The sequence below is a fragment of the Phalangium opilio genome, unplaced genomic scaffold (assembly GCF_054372755.1).
Source record: "Phalangium opilio isolate 3A_F unplaced genomic scaffold, DU_Popi_V2 ptg000082l_1, whole genome shotgun sequence".
NCBI lineage: Eukaryota > Metazoa > Arthropoda > Arachnida > Opiliones > Phalangiidae > Phalangium > Phalangium opilio.
This window is the reverse complement of record NW_028324189.1, coordinates 3,707,820-3,726,332: the sequence shown is the minus strand read 5'-3', so window position 1 is coordinate 3,726,332 and position 18,513 is coordinate 3,707,820. Positions and strand designations below refer to the sequence as shown.

At 38.7% G+C, this 18,513-nt stretch overlaps 1 protein-coding gene across 3 annotated transcripts in view; it reads right to left on the bottom strand.

The window, feature by feature from the left end:
• Nucleotides 1-18,513, bottom strand: part of sfl (N-deacetylase and N-sulfotransferase sfl) — a 103,319-nt gene that overhangs the window by 31,274 nt on the left and 53,532 nt on the right. For all 3 annotated transcript variants that reach the window (XM_089847745.1, XM_089847746.1, XM_089847747.1), the window contains 2 exons: nt 7,625-7,733; nt 6,405-6,664 (listed from right to left, as the gene is read on the bottom strand). In XM_089847745.1, the coding sequence (XP_089703871.1) occupies nt 6,405-6,622 (218 nt within the window). In that variant the 5' untranslated portion in view covers nt 6,623-6,664; nt 7,625-7,733. The remainder of the gene's footprint in view (nt 1-6,404; nt 6,665-7,624; nt 7,734-18,513) is intronic.

The window sequence follows — 18,513 nt, the reverse complement described above, 5'->3', positions numbered from 1 at the left end:
TGATCGGTTAAGCTTAACATTGGAGCGATGTATAAACAAAGGTCGTGCCCTCGGCTTCCCCCCCCCTAAAGCTCTTTTAAGCGCGATGGCGTTATTTAATTAAGAAAGAGAGTGAAAATAACAGAGAGGAGGCTTGTAAAACTCGTAACGTCGTTATGGAGTTTTCTACAAACAATGGAAAGAGTGGGGGCTACGGGTATAGCCGTTACTTTTGGTTACTCCTTACTTACTCCAGGGTAACACCAGTGTAAAGAGAAGACTCTTTAAAACTATACCTTTGGGGAAGCAATCATCGCGCCAAAAGAAGGCCTGCCCCTATGCCTCCTTCGGTACTGCTTGAGATGGTGGAACAATGAGCTGGGTTTATGGTAAGAGAGTGAAAGCGTTTGCTACCGCATTTCGTAAGCCGACATTGAACGAAGTTACGAAGGAATATAACAGAGACGCGCGGGCCTTTGCTTGATAGAGCGCCCAAAGCGGCTTAACATCATTTCCTTCAATCGCTACTTCCGGCTCTAGACCCCTTTCGAGTACCTCATTTCCGGTAGCGATTTGGACGCGCGAGTGGTGTACAAAAGCCGGCGCGCGACGAAATATACAAAAGGGGGAACAGCCCCCCCCTCCCCCGGGCGGCCCAAGAACGTTTTTGCCACCGGGGCGAAGAAGAGATATATGGACACGATCCACCCGGGCCTTCTATTCCTTCAAAGACTATAAACCAAGAATGGATGACGGGAAATTATCATAGATTGCCCGGATGGTATGGTATTGTTTCGAAGAACTCAATAGCAGTAAGCTTTTTTGTTCGCCAATGTCCTCGGTCGAAAAGGACCCAAACGTTTAGCGAACTACATCGCAAAAAATGTGGGACATTCAGCTCATTACGAGGATAGGGGAGCGAACTCAAGTAACCTCTAGCTTGGGTCAGCAAAACTTAACGTTTGTATCTTAAACATAAGTACATTCAAAGTGTTGAGATAGTTTGACCCTTAACCCAGGGCTAAAGTCAAAATCAATTAAAGTTACTTTGTGAACAACTAACCTCAGGTTACCAAAACTTAATGGGTGTATCTTAAACATAAGTACGTACAAAGTGGTGGGTGAGATAGTTTGACCCTTAACCTAGGGCTAAAGTGAAATTCAATTTAAGTTACTTTGAGCCTAAATTTGATTGACGTGGAAACGAACTAGCCGATACATCGATACCACTTTAATATATTTAATAAACCCAATTGAGCCTCAAAAAATGTCGATAATAAGCAACAAAACACCACATTCACGCTCGTATATTTCTAAAAAAAAAATAAACTAAAACCTTACATAACAAAAAATATATATCTATATACTAGAAATCGATTCGGGACGTACAACTGTGCACCTGTATTCTCACTCACTCGAGCTATTTTTCTCGACAAGAGCAAAATGAGAACGAGAAGAATTCGCTTTAGCTATTACCCCGAAAAAACCTTACGAAAAAGGCTTAATACCGGACCCTGTTATTTTTTTTTTTCTTTATATATATTTTATTCTTTGTAGCGAGCATGCGAAAGAACGAACGAAGAGATGAAGAGAGAATAGAAATCCTCGAGAAAATCCCATTGAAAAAAAAAAAATGTTCGATCCCGAGAGAGTTTCCAATAGCGTCAACTTTATTCCGATTCCAACGTACCGAGAGACCAAAAAAGTTCTTAAATGAATTCATTTATTTCTTACACGAATATTGAACGAGCCTCTCACCCATCGATGAGGAGAGAAAGATAGATGAAACGTCGATTCTTAACTACTTAATTACGGTACTAACGGATGAAACCGATTATTTTTAAAAACAAACATTAATATATGAAGGGATGCCCACACACCAAGCCTGCGGGTTATTTACAGTTGGGTCCCTTTACAATGCTAGCCCCTATGACACAGGTAACCGACAGCGGTCTATGCCTATACTAAATATTACCGTTAACCTCTCTAAAGGTTTCAGTGGAAAGGAGAATCCGGGTCATACAGCGGGGGAAACCACCTTTAACAAGTGCAGGGGGAGAGAACTTGCAAAATACTCTACGCAGAAGGGATTGTTATCCACACTTCAAATTCAAGGCTAAATATTCTAGAGATAATTCCATATATTCTTGATTGCACCGCATATTTTTTCCACCCTATAAGCTTTTTACTATATAGGGTCGGTACCGGTCAAATGTGACGTCATACACCGACCGTAGAATAGATCGCGTGTTGAAAATCCATCAGGAAAAATAATCGGACTAAGGGAATAAGAGGGTAGAGGGAGCGTTAGAGGCTGAAAAGGATTCGTTCCGTTTCCACTTAATAGACGGCTTAAATTGACCGTGGTTTACCCTTCAGATTTTTTTTTAGTCTTTTCAATTGTTTCAGGCCAATGGTCAGTTACATCTACCAACCGAATTTGGTTTACCCCGCAGATTAATCGGATAGACATATGTCCAAGGAAGTGTTGGATAATGGAAAAAGTAAGCGATTACGTGGTGGCTTAGATCAAGCCTCGAATAGAGTCTTCTTTAGTCAGCAAAAATCGTTAAGCTACTACTACTAAGTTCTATCAAAAGAGACCATTCATTTTCATGGGTAGATTAAGGTATTCACTTAGAAATAAATACTGGTTAGTTTTGATATAGGCCTAACTAATTACGTTCATCCCTTCAGGATAACGAAGCATACCCAAACCTACGACTTAAGGTTCAGTCTATCAGTATTTCAAGCAACAAACAAAATTGGTGAAGTAGATAGATACGTCTTCGTCACTCCACCAAACCCTAAGGTATAAAAAGAAAACCCTACCCTCCAGTTACGATCATAGCAGCGTGGACACGCATTTGAAGTTATAAGTTTACAAGTGGAAAATATTTAGGGAGGTCTATAGACGTTCAGGGAATTCGAACGCAACATATTACAGTTTTCCTTTTTGTTTGTAAAGGTTTTCTTGTGGAATTGAACCTTGTTTTGAAAGTGGAAAAGCTGTCAAGAAGAGCATAGTCGCGGTACGACAGCTTCGACAATAGGCCTATTTTCACAATGGTTTAGCTTTAGCTTTAGCTTTAAGAATTGAAGGCGGGGGCCAGAGAGTGTGGATAGGGTTTTTGGATAGCTATGTGTCGAAAAGTTAATCTATCACAGCCGGCGAGAGTAATTTCCGCCTGCAGAATTCGAAGCCCTTATTGAAAAACGGCTTATTGAAAATATCTGGACTTTTTTCCTGTATATATCCGGGTCCGCTTGCGTCTTTTTTCATCTCTAAACCTTTTAAAGAGAGAGAGAGAGAGAGAGAGAGAGAGAGAGAGAGAGAGAGAGAGAGAGAGAGAGAGAGAGAGAGAGAGAGAGAGAGAGAGCGAGAGAGAGAGAGAGAGAGAGAGAATAAAACTTGGAAATATACGTCTCGATCCAGCTTTTAAACCGTGGAGAAAGAAAAAAATAAATAAATAAAAATTGATTCTTTCCTCTATAAAGAAAGGAGAACTTGGTATAAAACGTTTGAAATAGTATTATTTTAAGAAAATGTTCCCCTAACGAGATTGATAACCCAAGAGAACTTAAAGTTCGTACTATAGGTAGGATTAGGAATGCATACAGGTAATTGGAATCATAGTGTAGCCTTCCATTTCCTCAACGAATGTAGGCGGATTTTGCGGAAGACCCAGAGTAATTATTACGTATGACGAATTTAACCTCACGAATAATCTACCTCGTTGCGCTTTACGAGACCTGATTTCGAGTCGCTACCAACTAATGAAATCACAGTTATAAATACGTCAGAATTATAAGACGTGACGGATACTAAGTTCTCAAGCCCGGCCCACAAAACCCGCATAGAAAATACTATCGCAGATATGGATACACAATCATTCCTATTAGTTTTATGTATACCATATTAGTTCAACTATTTTTGGGTTCACGTGGACCAACTTCAAACGAGCTTAAGGATTTTTGTATACCGAATGATACTAAAATGCTTTCAAAATTTAATTTACATGCAAAAATAAACGCAGAGAACTAGAAACTGCATCAAAAATTGTGTATGTATATAAGTAATACCCCATTGACGTAAGTTACGGGGGATATTAACATCTCCCAGTGTGGCCATTTTCACGAGGTTCCCTCGTCTGTTTTCCCCCATGTATGGCACGGACAGTTAAGTCAGTTTCCACGGTTATATAAGGCAATGTGAAATACCTTTTAGCCTTACGGTTCAATACTGAAAATAGCTTCTTGTTGGAGAGCAAACACGGAATGCATGTATATATCTGTGCAAAGCTAGGATCTCTTCAGGGGTTGTTACGTTACACCATAAGATCATAAGATTTGTTCCATAAGTTTGTCACTGGTTACAAACTGGAGCTTGTCATGAAGTGACGTAGGCCATAGATTCGAGATAAAACGACGCCTGGAGAGGCGCTGTCAAAGGCTTAGTACAGACTAAATAGGACCTAGATGGAAGTCCTGCATGCAAAATTAACCACCGAGTGCATATGCAGGACTTCAATTCGCACATGTCGTTCTCGAACTAGCTCGAGCTGTAATCCTCTAACATTACGTAGTACAGGAAGTGTAATACTTATGGAACAAATCTTATAAACTTATGGTTATACGTTTTCGAAATATAAGGCCTAAAAGCCGAACCATGGAACCTTAGAAGCAAGCGCGTGGTTGGTGCACGGTACTAGCTCGGGTTCGTTTGAGAGAAGTTGGATAACACGAAAGTCCCATTAATGGCGGGCTGTATGACCCCCATCCCCTACTCTCCCCCTGCATTCTCCGCTTTCTATAACAGTACAGTACGAAAGGGCAAGCTCGCTTTACGGGGGTTTCCGCTCCAGAAAACAGTTTTATACTGTAGCAGACGATTAGACCGAGCACCCCTTGTATTAACTCCTCCTCCACGTTGTTTGGAAAGAGAGAAAAAAGGATTCCTTGTACAAGAACTGACTGAAAAAAAAACCCAACTCGCTCTAAAAATAAGAGAATGAAAACAGAAAATAATGGTACCATGGTAGGTATCCTACGAACGAACAGGAGCTAGCGTACAATGTAAGACCCATTTTTATCTTGTAGGTTGGGTTAAAAATAAAAAGGTGTGGTAGTGGTAATAGACTATATGAATGGTTTGCCCAGTTTTAGGATTATATTGTGTGTTTCTGATAAGTCTGCCATAAATTTAAACATTAATTGGAACTTGAAACCATGGAAATAGTCACCCATGTAGGGTAATTAGCTTACATTACCAGCGTACGCACACTTCTACACATTTAATAGTACACTTCTGCTAGATAAAGATCCAATAACGTTCTATGATTGAAGACTATTGACAGCTGACTTACACCACATTTCTTTGACCTTTTCCACTCAATTTGACCTTAAGAACACACCCTAATTTATGGCAGATTTATCAGAAACACCTTGAATTACCTAACCCAAGAAGATCACTACTTTAAAGTAAAACTAAAAGATGGAGTCTAATATTAAATCGAAATTGGGCAGGCATGACCGACGGCGAGGCGAGATTTGTTTCACTTCAGGCATAACGAACGAGGATTATACGAAATTACCAAGTATAACTAACTAATTAGCTAATTGTACGTAATTAGAATACATATAATTACGCCTAATTTGTCTTCTATGATTATAAGCATTGAGCTGAGTATTTAAATGTTTTGGTGGAAAAAATAATAAAACTTCTCCTCAAAACAAAGAAACTTTTAAAACGTTAAGTTTGAGACTTTTCCGCCAGAAGCGAGATAAGAGAGAGAAGTGTACGTTGAAAAATGTGAGCAAAGTCAGAGACAACGAGGTTTCTTCGTCGTGAAAATAGCAAAAATTGCTTTAGGGAGAAGACAAAGAACTAGAAGCGTGCGAAGGAAACTCAACTCAACTGGGATGGAAGAGGCTGCGGCCTGGGAAAGGCGGGAAAATACTAAAATAGTGCAGAGAAGAAAGGGGGCGAAAAAAAAGGTTAAAAAGAACGCTGGCAACAGCGCCATCCGGAGGTCGATCAACGTCATGACGTAAAAGAGAGCGAAAAACGTGCGTCGTAACATCACGACACTTTCTAGAGGACAGAGAGAGAGTGTGTGTCTTATGTTCAGGACTTTCTTTTTTACTAAAAGACAGTGAGAAGATAAAGGTATACTGTCCTCTAAGCTTCCTTCTATAAGGTCCGAACATCTGCTACGTGTTCCGCTTCCCCTACTTTCTCCTGTCCAGGATATTTTATCGAATATCCAATAGCGCATCAAGGATTATTAATGATAGCAACCACCGGACGGTAGCTACTAAGACTATGGGATTCGACTATGGTACAAGGGGACTAAAAATTTGTTTTCTTTTTTCTGCTTCAGATTGTCTACCAATTATTTCTCAGCGTAGGTTTTGGTACTGACCTGTGATAATGGAATTGCGAAACGTAGTACGAAAAGAAGAGAAGGGACAGTACGCAGAAAGCCACCGCCACAATGAGCCATCTCTTGATGTTGGGTCTTTTCAGAACGCAGCAACGACCAAAAATGGAATCCGGTATTCGGCCATATACGGTAGAGGGGCGTCCGTTCTCGATCAACCTGGTGGTGCTCGAGTCCGCCCCCGCCACCGACACCACCATGGCCTTGGGGAGGGGGCGGGCCACTGACTTTGACCTTGGTGACTGCAAAAAATTAAAATGGCAACGTTAATCATCTCAACCTAGTCTCTTTTTAATTTGGTACGTTTAATCAGGGACCAATACAAAAAGGAGACGTGAAGTAGCGTGAGCCAACCAATAGTGGGAGAAAGGGGGTTAAATTAGTTTCTTCTTGTCACGTGGGTTCCTGTTTCTATATTGAGTTAAAATTTTCCGCCCATGTACTTTATTCAAAAATGCATTGTTTCCTTATCAAAATTCTTGCAAGAGGGCAGTTCGTAGTGCGGGAACTCTGATACCGCTTGTCACGTGATAAGCGATAACCAAGCTTTCCTTGGGTGTTAAAGCGCGTGCAATTCTTCTCCTTCTCTAACACCTCCCTGGTTTAAACAAGGCTCGAAAATAACACCTCCCTGGTTTAAACAAGGCTCGAAAAGTAACGCGGGTTTTCAAATAAAACTAAAAATTGATTACACTTCAAAAGGATAAAGAAAATCTTAAGAACATAATCATCAATGTTAGTTGAAACAACTTTAAACAAATATCCACGAACATCATCCGCAATGCAGAATAAATTAGGACTTTGATCAGTCTTCAATTAAGGGATAAACCGAGTTAAAACGATCAATACTTAATCAGAAAACTCGCCAGGGCTATCTCGGCGCGGCCGCTAGTGGGTATCTTTAACGAGCGCCTAATTAACTCGATTAAGACCCGATTTCTCGGATCAGAGAAGAAATTTCGGTCCTACGATTGGGACAGAACTAGAGACGGATGGCCTAGCAGAGAGGATCAGCTCTTTTTTTATTTCTTACCCAACCTTAGTTTTACCTGAATCTAATCTAACGACCTGGTAGGTATCCTACAAAAAAAGGGGGAGCACGAAAAGAGCAGAAGAGAGAAGGAAGACTTATCCGTGGAAGGTTTTGGAGGGATGGTAGGGAAAAAGAGAGAGAGAGAGGTCTAGATTGGATTGAAGATTACCTGATTTATCTGCAAACGTGTAGGCCGCGACTACGACGACAAGAACGTCTTCCCCTGGTGGCCATTCCCTAAAAACTACGGTATGGTAAGGGGCCGATTACGTAGAAACCTGAGAAGAGAAAATAACAAAAAAAGAGAAACACGAAATTAAATTTAAAACACTCCAATTTTCCTTCCTTTGTAGATAAGACCTAAAACAATCCTCCCCTGCCAAAGATATTGATTTTTATTTCGAACACATACATATATATATCTTGTATAGTAGTTAGTACATCACAGGCTTATATTATAAATATATATTTTATCATTACGTGCAAAAACAACACGTGACAAACCCTGGTATACAGGGGCTAGCTTAAAACAATATTATTCTGAAAAATTTCATTAAATATCAAGTGATATCCAATAAGCAAACTTTATTTTCTTCACTTAAATTTAAGCTAGTGTACGTAACGCTATTGCGCCCTGTTTTTCTAAGCATATTGACAGGGAAATTTCTCCCTCCCCTAGTTAGTTTCAACTAGCTTAGTAACGTTAACAAAAAAATCTCATTATTTTCATAGATGTTTACCAAAATATATTTTGCTATATTAAAAAAATATAAAAAACTTCCAATAAAAAAATGGTTAAAGCTATTAGGTTCTAGTCGTTTTAAAGTCTGAGCAAACAACGTTGGAAACTCCCCCTTCCTACCGACCTGTCACCCTTGTTAGACGTGACAACTATGTGTTTAAATAGCCAACGAAAGAAGACTCGATTCCAGAGTAACATCTACTTCCGGTAAAAATGACCAGTAACTTCCCTTTAACTGCATGCACAGTCTATCCGATTTAATTTCTTTAACACCTAAATTGTCAACCTAACTTTGCAGCGTTGTTAAATGCAGGTGACGCGTTAACAACGCTTTGATTTGTAGTTGTTACAGTCCCAGGGGTATTTGAGAAGTTCCTTAAAACGTACGTCAAAATCGGTAGTGACGGTTCTAGCTTGACAGGTATTAGGGCAACTCTAATGGAAGGTCTAGAGCTCTAGTATACAGAGAACAAACAAAGCTTATTTTTTCCTTTTTAATTTTTAGCCTTTCAAAATTAGTTCCGGAAATGTGTCAAAAATTATATATTAGAATATGTCATTTTAAGTAAAACAAGGTTATTACATTTAAATGAAACTGAACCGGTGTTAAGTGGCTGGCTAGCTATATTATAGCCCCTATTGAGTAGTTTATCCGACATACAACGGGACTTTTCGGTCAGCCCAACCTCCAGGGGCTAAGGGAAAATATATATATGATTTTTACAAAATATAAATTTAAAAAACTCAAGCTAAATTTGGCAACTCTTTGGTAAATTACCATTGTAAAATAATGGTATGATATAAAAGGTGGGTAAATTATCGACTTACATCTCTAATATACAAGCTTACAACTCGCTACATAAATATTTAATAAAATTACTTTGATAGAGAGTACGTGTAAATAATGCACATTATCTTATTATAGATAAATACATGCCTTTTAACTCAAAGTTTGCACGCGATAAATGGTTAAACGTTACTAAATAAAAGAAGCTGCAACGCTGGTACTACGCATAATAGTTTTTGATTATACTCTGACTAAAGTAAGTAACCCGTTGAAAAATTGCTTGTAATATTAGAAGGTAGGCTTTTAATATTTAATAGGGGGGATTAGTGTATGGATATAGAGCAAAAGCGTGAACATGTCGTGACAACAATGAGAATCGCGTGCCGATACAGGAACAGGAATCGCTTCCAAAAAAGAATGAAATAAAAAGGCGCGAAGAGCATTCAAGCTCGTCTGACAGTTTGGATTAACAGTAATATTGTATGTTCGAAAAAGAAAAAATAATAGACAAGACCCCTAGCGCGTGCTTCGTTTGAAAATATTACTTACAAAGGCGAAATGTTTCGACACGGTTTGATGAAAAGGCGCAAAAAGGTAGCATACGTTCCGCCTCATTCCCTCTCATGCAGTAACTTTAGTTAGTAGTATAAACCTATTAATACTATTGTCAAAATAAATCCGGATCTCATGCAAAAAAAGGTGCTTTGTTTGAAGGCAATAATACAATTGGTTAATTGCACGGTCTCACTGCGACATGCACGAAATTCAAACCCTTCAACGGTTTTGTACAGATTAAGTGTATTTCTCTATACACGGAGGATTGATACCGATTACACTGCAGGAGGTCAGGATAATTGGTGGACAAGGTGTAGTACAGACTAGTCTCGCCTCCTGCATGGCTGGTGTAAATGGTATCAATCCACCCTAGTCTGAAAATTATGTGTAAATTTGTGAAGGGTTAAGGTATTTTCGTTGACAGATGCTTAGGCCATTCATATCGTTATTCAAGAGCTAAACTATACCTTAGATTCATAACCATATTGTATTATGAAAAGTTATGAGAATAAAAGAAAGTTTTAATGCCGGCAGATTGTATCTCGCTGTGTGGTTGGTGCTCTAGAGTCTTTCTTTGTCCTAGACATACAGACTCCTAGCTGCTATGTATAGGAAATCTAAACAATCATTTCTCGAGATATAGGTGGTGAGAAAAAGAGAATGGATATACCCCCTTCGAAATAACAAAACACTGAATACAGCAGGCAAATCTCCCTCAACCAGGAAAACAAATGCGGCAATTTGTAGTCTAGCGATGGAAGAAAGAGTACTTCCGTTTTAAAAGACGCGCCTGTATTCTGACTGTATACACTTATTTCGGGGGCATCAGCCCCAGTTGTACAAAACACAGCGTCGCTTTAAGTTGCCGGCGGTATAAAAGGAGCGATGGGGCAACATTATCGCCCGTTCAATCCCCGCAAGCCCCATCTTTCAGCCCAGACTATAATGGCGCCAAAGAACTCGCTGCGAAGAAGACTCAGAAAAAGCCGCCGCACCATGGTCAGGTCAGAGTTGCGTAGATCAAAAGGAAACAAGATGGTAAATACTCATCACTACCCAAATAAGAGTATAGAATTTCAAATTAAATATAATGTTTTAAAAATTACCAGTATAACACGTATAATTTTAGAAACAGAGAAACGAAAACGCAATGCGTGATGGCGTGCGTTGTTATAAACGTCACTCACTATTCCATATGATTTCCCTGTAGATACAATATACGATCAAAAATTCATACGATATGTTCATACCATAAGTTTATCACTGGTAACTGAGAGCTTGTCATGAAGTGACCTAGGTCATAGATTCTGGTGAGGCGCAGTCAAAGGCTTAGTACAGACTAAATAGGAAGATGGAAGTCCTGCAAAACTAACCGAGTGTAGACATTGCAATTCTCGCTTGTCGTTCTCGAACTAGCTCGAGCTGTAAGTCTCTAGCTTTACGAAGAATATGTAGTGTCATACTAATGGAACGCATCATATAAACTTATGATACGTACACCCAACAGCATAAGGTTCACCATCTCACGTCATCAGGCGCGCTAAAAATATACGACCAGCGTGAAAACTAGGGTGAACGCTATTTTCAATTGGATCGGAGGGTTGGAGGAAAAACGAGGATACATATAGCTTTGGGAATCGAAACTTTGTCCAAGCCAACGCCAAGCGTTTGCTTCAATCGTTCCCCGCTCAAATCGTATCCAGCACCAGGGGCAAAATAAAAAAAGCTACAGTTATTATTTCCTCGATAGAAGAGGTCGATAAAGAAATTCCTCAGACGATGCTTGGCACTGTAAGAAGTTCGAAGGCTAAGATAAACTCCTTGCTATCATTTTGGTTTGAAAAGCCAAAACATTTTTGGGGCCGAGGTCTCAATTCTTTGCTGCACGTTCATGGACGTAAGTTAAGAATAGGACTCGAAAACAACTTGAAATTGTCAACTGGATATTGAGGGATGGGCTAAGAGACGTGACGTAATCAAAGGCTGATAATTTTCATAAGGACAAATTTAAAGCCGTGATCTTAATAAACTAGACGTACGAAAAGGTACCAACCCAAGCTTTTGACATCCCAAATGTTACCACTGACAACATTCCCCGTAAGTTCAGAACAGGACATGAAAACAACTTGAAATTGTCAACTGGTTATTGAGGGATGGGCTAAGAGACGTGACGTAGTCAAAGTAAACATTAGGGCAAAGACCAGCAGGTCAATAACAGACCAGCCCAAATTTTGGCATCCCAAATGTTACCATTCCTTAACCGACAATATTTCCCGTCCCACTGAGCTCAAAAAAGAAACAGCGTCCATGACGCGTGTCCCCCCTTCACTTCTCGCCCACCCGACGGCCCACGCGCTGGTCTTTTGTTATTTCTTGGGTCCGATCGTCTCCCGTCTCCGTTCGGACATATAAAAGAATAATTTATCATTCTAATAAGTTAGCCTTAGCAGCGGGTGGGCTGATCTGCTAGGGCGACAGACAGAGGAAAAGATAAGACTGGGGCAAAAGGGGACAGGGGCGGGGGCGGTTGGTGTGGAGATGAAAGCGCCTACAGACTACAGTCCGAGGCTGCCCGCTCTCTCCCTTCAGGAAGCAAAGTGATGGTAGCTGAAATGGCAGAAAGCTTACTATAGCTCGAAGAAAGGAGGACGTGATAAAGTGCATTTGTATAGACCAATATCCCGGTGGCCAGCGAAATAGGCCTAAAATTGAGACGATGCCCCACCATATCCCACCACGCTCTGATAGTAGTCCAAATGCCGATGGGTATTAGACACCTGTTACTCGGGACATCGTATGATATGATCCATATGCATTATGGATACAATTAGGTTACGCTTTTCCGGAATTTATATTGCCCATCACTATCTTTATATTCTTTCTATTATAGTGTTGCGCCATTTGGCTTGGTAACAATTGGGTTATAGCGTAACTTTTAATGGAATCTATTAGGAAGTTGTCAAGTACAAAAATAAGTAGTTTGGTGTCGAGGTAATTATGTTACCTTACAACATAAGTATTTAAACTTCAAACGGAAATTTTAAGTTGTAATTAACTCATCGGAGTCATCGCCATTCAAATTTAAATTAGAACTTAAAAAGACAACCTGAGACCTTTAGAAGCATGTTGAAAACTCCGAAATTACTACAATAAATCCTTCCTTATTATAAAAATTTGTAATTTGAAACTCGCGATTCAACATTTTGAACCCCTCGGAAAAAAAGGAATTTCACCTTTTTGACACGAGAACTAGGCCTAACTACTCAAGAAGTGGAGTTACGGTTTCCCGTTCGTCAGTTACAAAGACGCGACAAAGAATTTAAATTCGAAAGGCTCCAAATAAAAAATACAAGAAAAAAAGAAAAACTAAACTTCGAATTTCAAACTAGAAATTTCCTATTTTTCTTTCCTATTCTCTTTTTTTAAGTTTTATTTCGGGACGGATTCAAATTGACTTTCGATCTAGCGTAAACGTGGATGCACGGGGAAGACGAAGAAGAAGTTGAAGCGCAAAATAGGAAAACGAGGGAAAATACGAAGACGATACATCACATAAGCCCTAACACTGAAAAACCAACGGCCAACTTAACTACGAATTTACATAACAAAGTTGGGACGCGATTGGGAACCCTAGCTCTAGCTAGCTGCATCCATCGCTATAAGAATAATTTCGTCTCAATACGAAAAGAGAAAAAGGAGCTAAACGAAATTTCCCCTAGAGAACCCGAACAAAGCAAATAAGAATGATTACAAAATAACTAGGGCAATCAATATACAGAAACTGGGACTCTAGCTTTCTCGTGTACAGCCAAGCAACCCATTCCTACCTAGAACTTGCTTGCACGAACCCAAGACTCAATTTCGCCTTTTTTCTCCTTCCCCACTTCTTCTTTTTCTTCTTTGGCTTCTATCCTCATGGGGTCAAACCTTTACTCCCCCCCCCCTTTTTTTGCAGTTCAGTCAAAGCATGCACGCTTGAAGATTCTAAATTGAATTTTTTATTTGCTCGCTTCAAATTCAAAATTGGTTGGACTTTATTCGACCTTAGTCTAATATACGCTAACCCTTTTTCTCCTTCCCCTACGCGTACGCTGCCATTTTATAGTTTCTTTCGTGTGCATTTCTCCCATAATCCCATGCATGCATGCATGAAACCTTGAGAATTTAGATTAATTCTAATATGGTTAGGGAATTGCGTAACTCGTTATTCGATGTCTACTGGACTTGGGAATAAATATTTTACGTTATTATTATAAAATGTTAAGGAGAGGAAAAAATATATTTGCAAACCAATTTATTTGTGAATATTCGCTAATAAACCATGGATTAACTAACGCTAGGGATTGTTCACTAACCGGGTTTCCCATGTAATTCTATCGCCAACTACATGTTCCGAATTATTCCTTGATTCCCCTCTTCATTCCCCCAATTTATTGGACCAAAACGGATGTAGATATAGCGCCATCTCTTGGCAAAATAAATCGTTTTTGCCCAATTTAGGCAGTATTTCAATTTTGACGTCATAGACCACGTGATATTTGGTCCAATTTTCTTATAACTTCCTGTTAGGGATAATAGCTGCTGCTAGGGGGCGTTTGGAACATGCATGCTTTATCTTTTTGGGGGAACGAACAATCCCTAGCGTTAGTTAATCCATGAATAAACCAAAAGAATTCTTGGGAGTTTAATGTACAGGGTGTTTTTGATAAGTCTGCTACAAATTAAGGGGGGTGTGTTCTTTGGGAAATCTATTTTGAGTCGAAAATGAATAAATTAACTTCTATCTCCATTTTGATTTATTTCCCTATGGGACACTGTTTTCGAGTTATGATTTGATGGAGTGTTTTAGAGACGACCCCTTAATTAAATTAAAAATCATTTTCTTTCAGTAACAAAATCGATTTCCCAAAGAATATCTCCCTTGATTTATAGCAGACTTATCAGAAACACCCTGTATAATATAATAAACTCCGGATTTTTTTAAAAAAAAATCAAGACTTGGATCTAAAAGGTTTCCGACATTTTTTTATTTTTTGTCTTTATGTCTGGTACGTTTTTTCTTAAAGTATATAAAACCCACGGATTTTAATCATGTAGTATAGACTATGAAAGTGCAGTGTATAGACAAGTTTCGTTCTTTCTAAATTAAACGAAAAAGTTCTTTTTCTTATTATATGTACCTTTTACTTCTATTTCTGGTAGTTTCATAAATACTTAATATTTTTTTTTCAAAGGTTAAGATTAATCTAGGCCCCTAGAAGATGAAACTCTAGTTTTTTTCTTATGATTGACCAAAGTATTTCTAAAGGAGATAGCGTTGAACGTAAAATTAAACGCAACATAAAAGGAGTTTCTTTAATATTTCTGTAATTAACTTTTTAAGTATATACGTAGTTTCCGTTAAAGGTTTCTTATTAATGCCGTTCCCCCAGTGTTGCCAAGTCGTTGGTGAGTCAAAATATAAAGGCTAGCAGTTCAGTTCGAAACAGTACTTTACCAACTTCACACACAGAGGACCTGACAACACTGCTCTGAAGTTTAATCTGAGAGAGAGAGAGGGCAAAGAGGAAATTTTTGTAATAACTTCAGTGTAAACTATATATATTTTAAAGTTATATCAGGGATAGATTTAATTTTAGAAGTAGGAATGGTGAACAGAGTAATCTGGGCGCGCCGTCAAAGTCCCGGACCCCCTTCCTCTGGACGGAGGGGTATGAAATAAGAGGCGGGTCATAGCGACAGAGGTAAAAAGGAATTACGTATTTTGGCCGTCCCCGTCATCAACGTCATCAAAACGAAGTTTAAGTGAGCCAATGAGATAATTTAAACTTTTCGTTACGTATTGGAGGGAGGGGCTCTATATTGAAGTAAATTCTAACCGTTCTCCATTCCTATTTCTAAAATTTAATCTATCCCTGGTTATATCAAAATAGCTAACTAATGCACCTACACGTAAATGTATAGTAATAACATGGCTAAATTCCACGTTATCATATTCTAAACAATTCAGAATCGTGAAAAACATTTCATTCAACGATTACTTTCGCCAGCCTAAACTGTACAATAAACATTTCAAAACGTTATGAAAAGCCAGACGTAACCGCACCGTACCGTAAAACATCCTTCTCTTTCGAAAGACAGTGCAAAAAAATGATAACAGAACATATCCGACACATTGTACAATATTTCCGGCAATAACCCTAAACCATATAATATACGTTTGAACTATAGGATAGCCAAACTTTTCTCAAGTAAAAGAAGAAGAAAAAAATCTCACAAACGTGAGTCGAAAAATAAAACTTTGAGCTTCAGAAGCATCAAGTGAATCCATGATGATATTTTTTTGTCCAGCGCTGGGTACAGAAGGGAGTGACTGCCTTGCCTTCATTTGCAAGTCTAATAAGTGTCAGTTTAATTCAAGGCACGATTGCACGTCTGACGTTTTTTATACTACTCTTATTCGTCACCAGGGGTAACAGGGACAGAGCTGCTGGCGATCGTAACCCGTCGCTGCATGGTCGTAAAGCTACAGCTCCAGAAAACTGTTCAAAATGGTGTACAGTACAATGACAAAACAGAGGGATGGATAGGTACAGCTAACCCAATGCCAAGACTACAATCTATAGTATTTTTTTAAATATAAATATATATATTTTTTTCTAACTTGAAACCCAGCGGTGTTTCTCATAAAGTTTTACTCCCAGCTACTTTCACAATTTAATTTTATGCAAAATACCGAGGGACAGCTGCCACTCTTGAGATTAGATTGCATGCCACGTGATAAAGAATGTCTCAAGTAAAATACTTTCAAAAGTTATTGCCTAAACCTACATAGCTCTTCATTATTAAATTTGGTCTTGAACATTCGTACATTTTTTTTTAAATTAAAAATATCTTGACGAAGATATATTACCGTACCCTCAAACCCAAAAGGGGTACAGCAAATGACAGGCTATCATTTCCAGCTAGGACAACAATGGTGTTGTATAAATTTTTAAAATTCATTCCATTTACTGGCCCACTAATCAATTGACGATGAAAAAACCCCCACTATCTTCCGCAACATTAAGCCAAAACAAATACGAGAAATTAAGAGTCTCTAATAACTATCAGAGTCCCGCATGGGTCCTCGGTCATAACCCTTTGGCGTAAACTTTTAATGACAATGAAAGTGCTAGGGTATAGAGTAATCAAAAGGCTTTGGATCTTCCTTCCAAAGGTGTGGCGTGCGAGAAAGAGACTCACAAATTAAGCGAACCGTTAACAAAACAAGAGACGAAGAAGCAAAGGCCCAACCGAAATAGGCCTAAAGAGACAAAGACATTGATTTCAAATCCCCGCCGGTACGTTGGTCGCGTTAGAATCTATCAAAGTTTTCCCTGCTTCCTAAAATGGAATTTGAAATAAGGATAAGAGAGAGAGAGAGGAGTGGGGTGCGAGCGGAGAGAGCAGCGATATGTGGTCACCTGTGGTTCCGCACTGTGAACTACAGAGACAGTCGAGAGATGGGAAAGGGTTGGCTGCACCAGCGCTGCGTTGGGATTTAACCCCGGCCGGATCTTTGGTTCCACCGTGGTGAACTCCGTTCCATTTTAATACATTAACAACTACGACTATATAGTACGCGCTATGGGAATACCGAAGACTTGAGTTTTATTTATCGAGCTGTCTTCCCCAAAATTTTCTCTTCGCAGTTTTCTTTACGTAAAATATTTTCAGGCGACAAATTCTAATTTCTAAAACACAGTTTATTATCTCAGTCAGGGGGGCACAATTTTTAGAGTTTCTCGCGTCTCTATTATCAAAGTGTCAATAGCATGCACCCGTTCTGGGGAGTTGAAAATAACTCTTTTGATAAACGGTTTCTAAGCCATTAACTTTCAAGAGATAGGTGCATGCGGTTTAAATGTTTGGGTAATTCTTAATAGTCTTAAGACTAAAACCGAATGAAATTGGCGATTTAAATAAGTATACAGCGTTTTATAGTGTTAATTAGTTAAAACAATTTTAAATGCGTGTTATTAAAACAGAACCAATATTTGTATTCGTTATACCGAATATTTACTTAAACACAGAATGAACTAACAAAGATATTTAAATAAATTTTCTTAGAAAATATTGACATTAAAATGAACCGTCGCTCCTTGCAGACTAACATCATAAGTTAATTTATGAGATATGTTTCATATCATACTTCGTAATGCTCGAGCTAGTTCAAGAACGACAAGCGAGAATTCACTTCAGTCCATCTAGGTACTATTTAGTCTGTACTAAGCCTTTGACAGCACCTTACCAGGCATTAATTGCTTTACCTCGAATCTATGACCTTCTTTAATCACTTCATAACAAGCTCCAGTTTGTAACCAGCGACAAACTTATGGAACATATATTATGAACTTATGCTAACATCAAATCACCGAAGATAAAAAACCGGCGCCGGCAAATCAAGAATCGTCTCTATTATTTTTATAAATCCCAAGGAGATTCTCTATTTTAATAAAATGCAAAGATGGGAATTTTTCATCACATATTAAAACGCTGGCAGAAAAATTTCCATTTCTTTAGAGAGAGAGGGTCTATTACCGTATTACGAAATGTAGTGAGTGGATATCTTAAAAGGAAGCTAGGCTATATAGCGTCATCGTGCATTAGAAGAGAAAAGGAACGAAATGGGGAAACGGAATATAATATAGAATCACTCGAAAAATAAATATTCTTTTATATAAAAGAGAATAAAAACAGCCCTTCCGGATGGATATCTAGGAAGAGAACTAACCAGCATGCACCGGACCTCGCGATGGTAAAAGAAAGAAGCGTAGGAAGCAATATTCTAAAGGAATAGGCATTTTTACTTTACAACTATACTCCCTTTCAATGTTCAGTTGTTCACCATCAACCAATGAATCGGCCTGGCAGGAAAAAAATAAAAAAAGTAAATAAAAAATAACACAAAGGCTTAGCTAAAGATCTTATA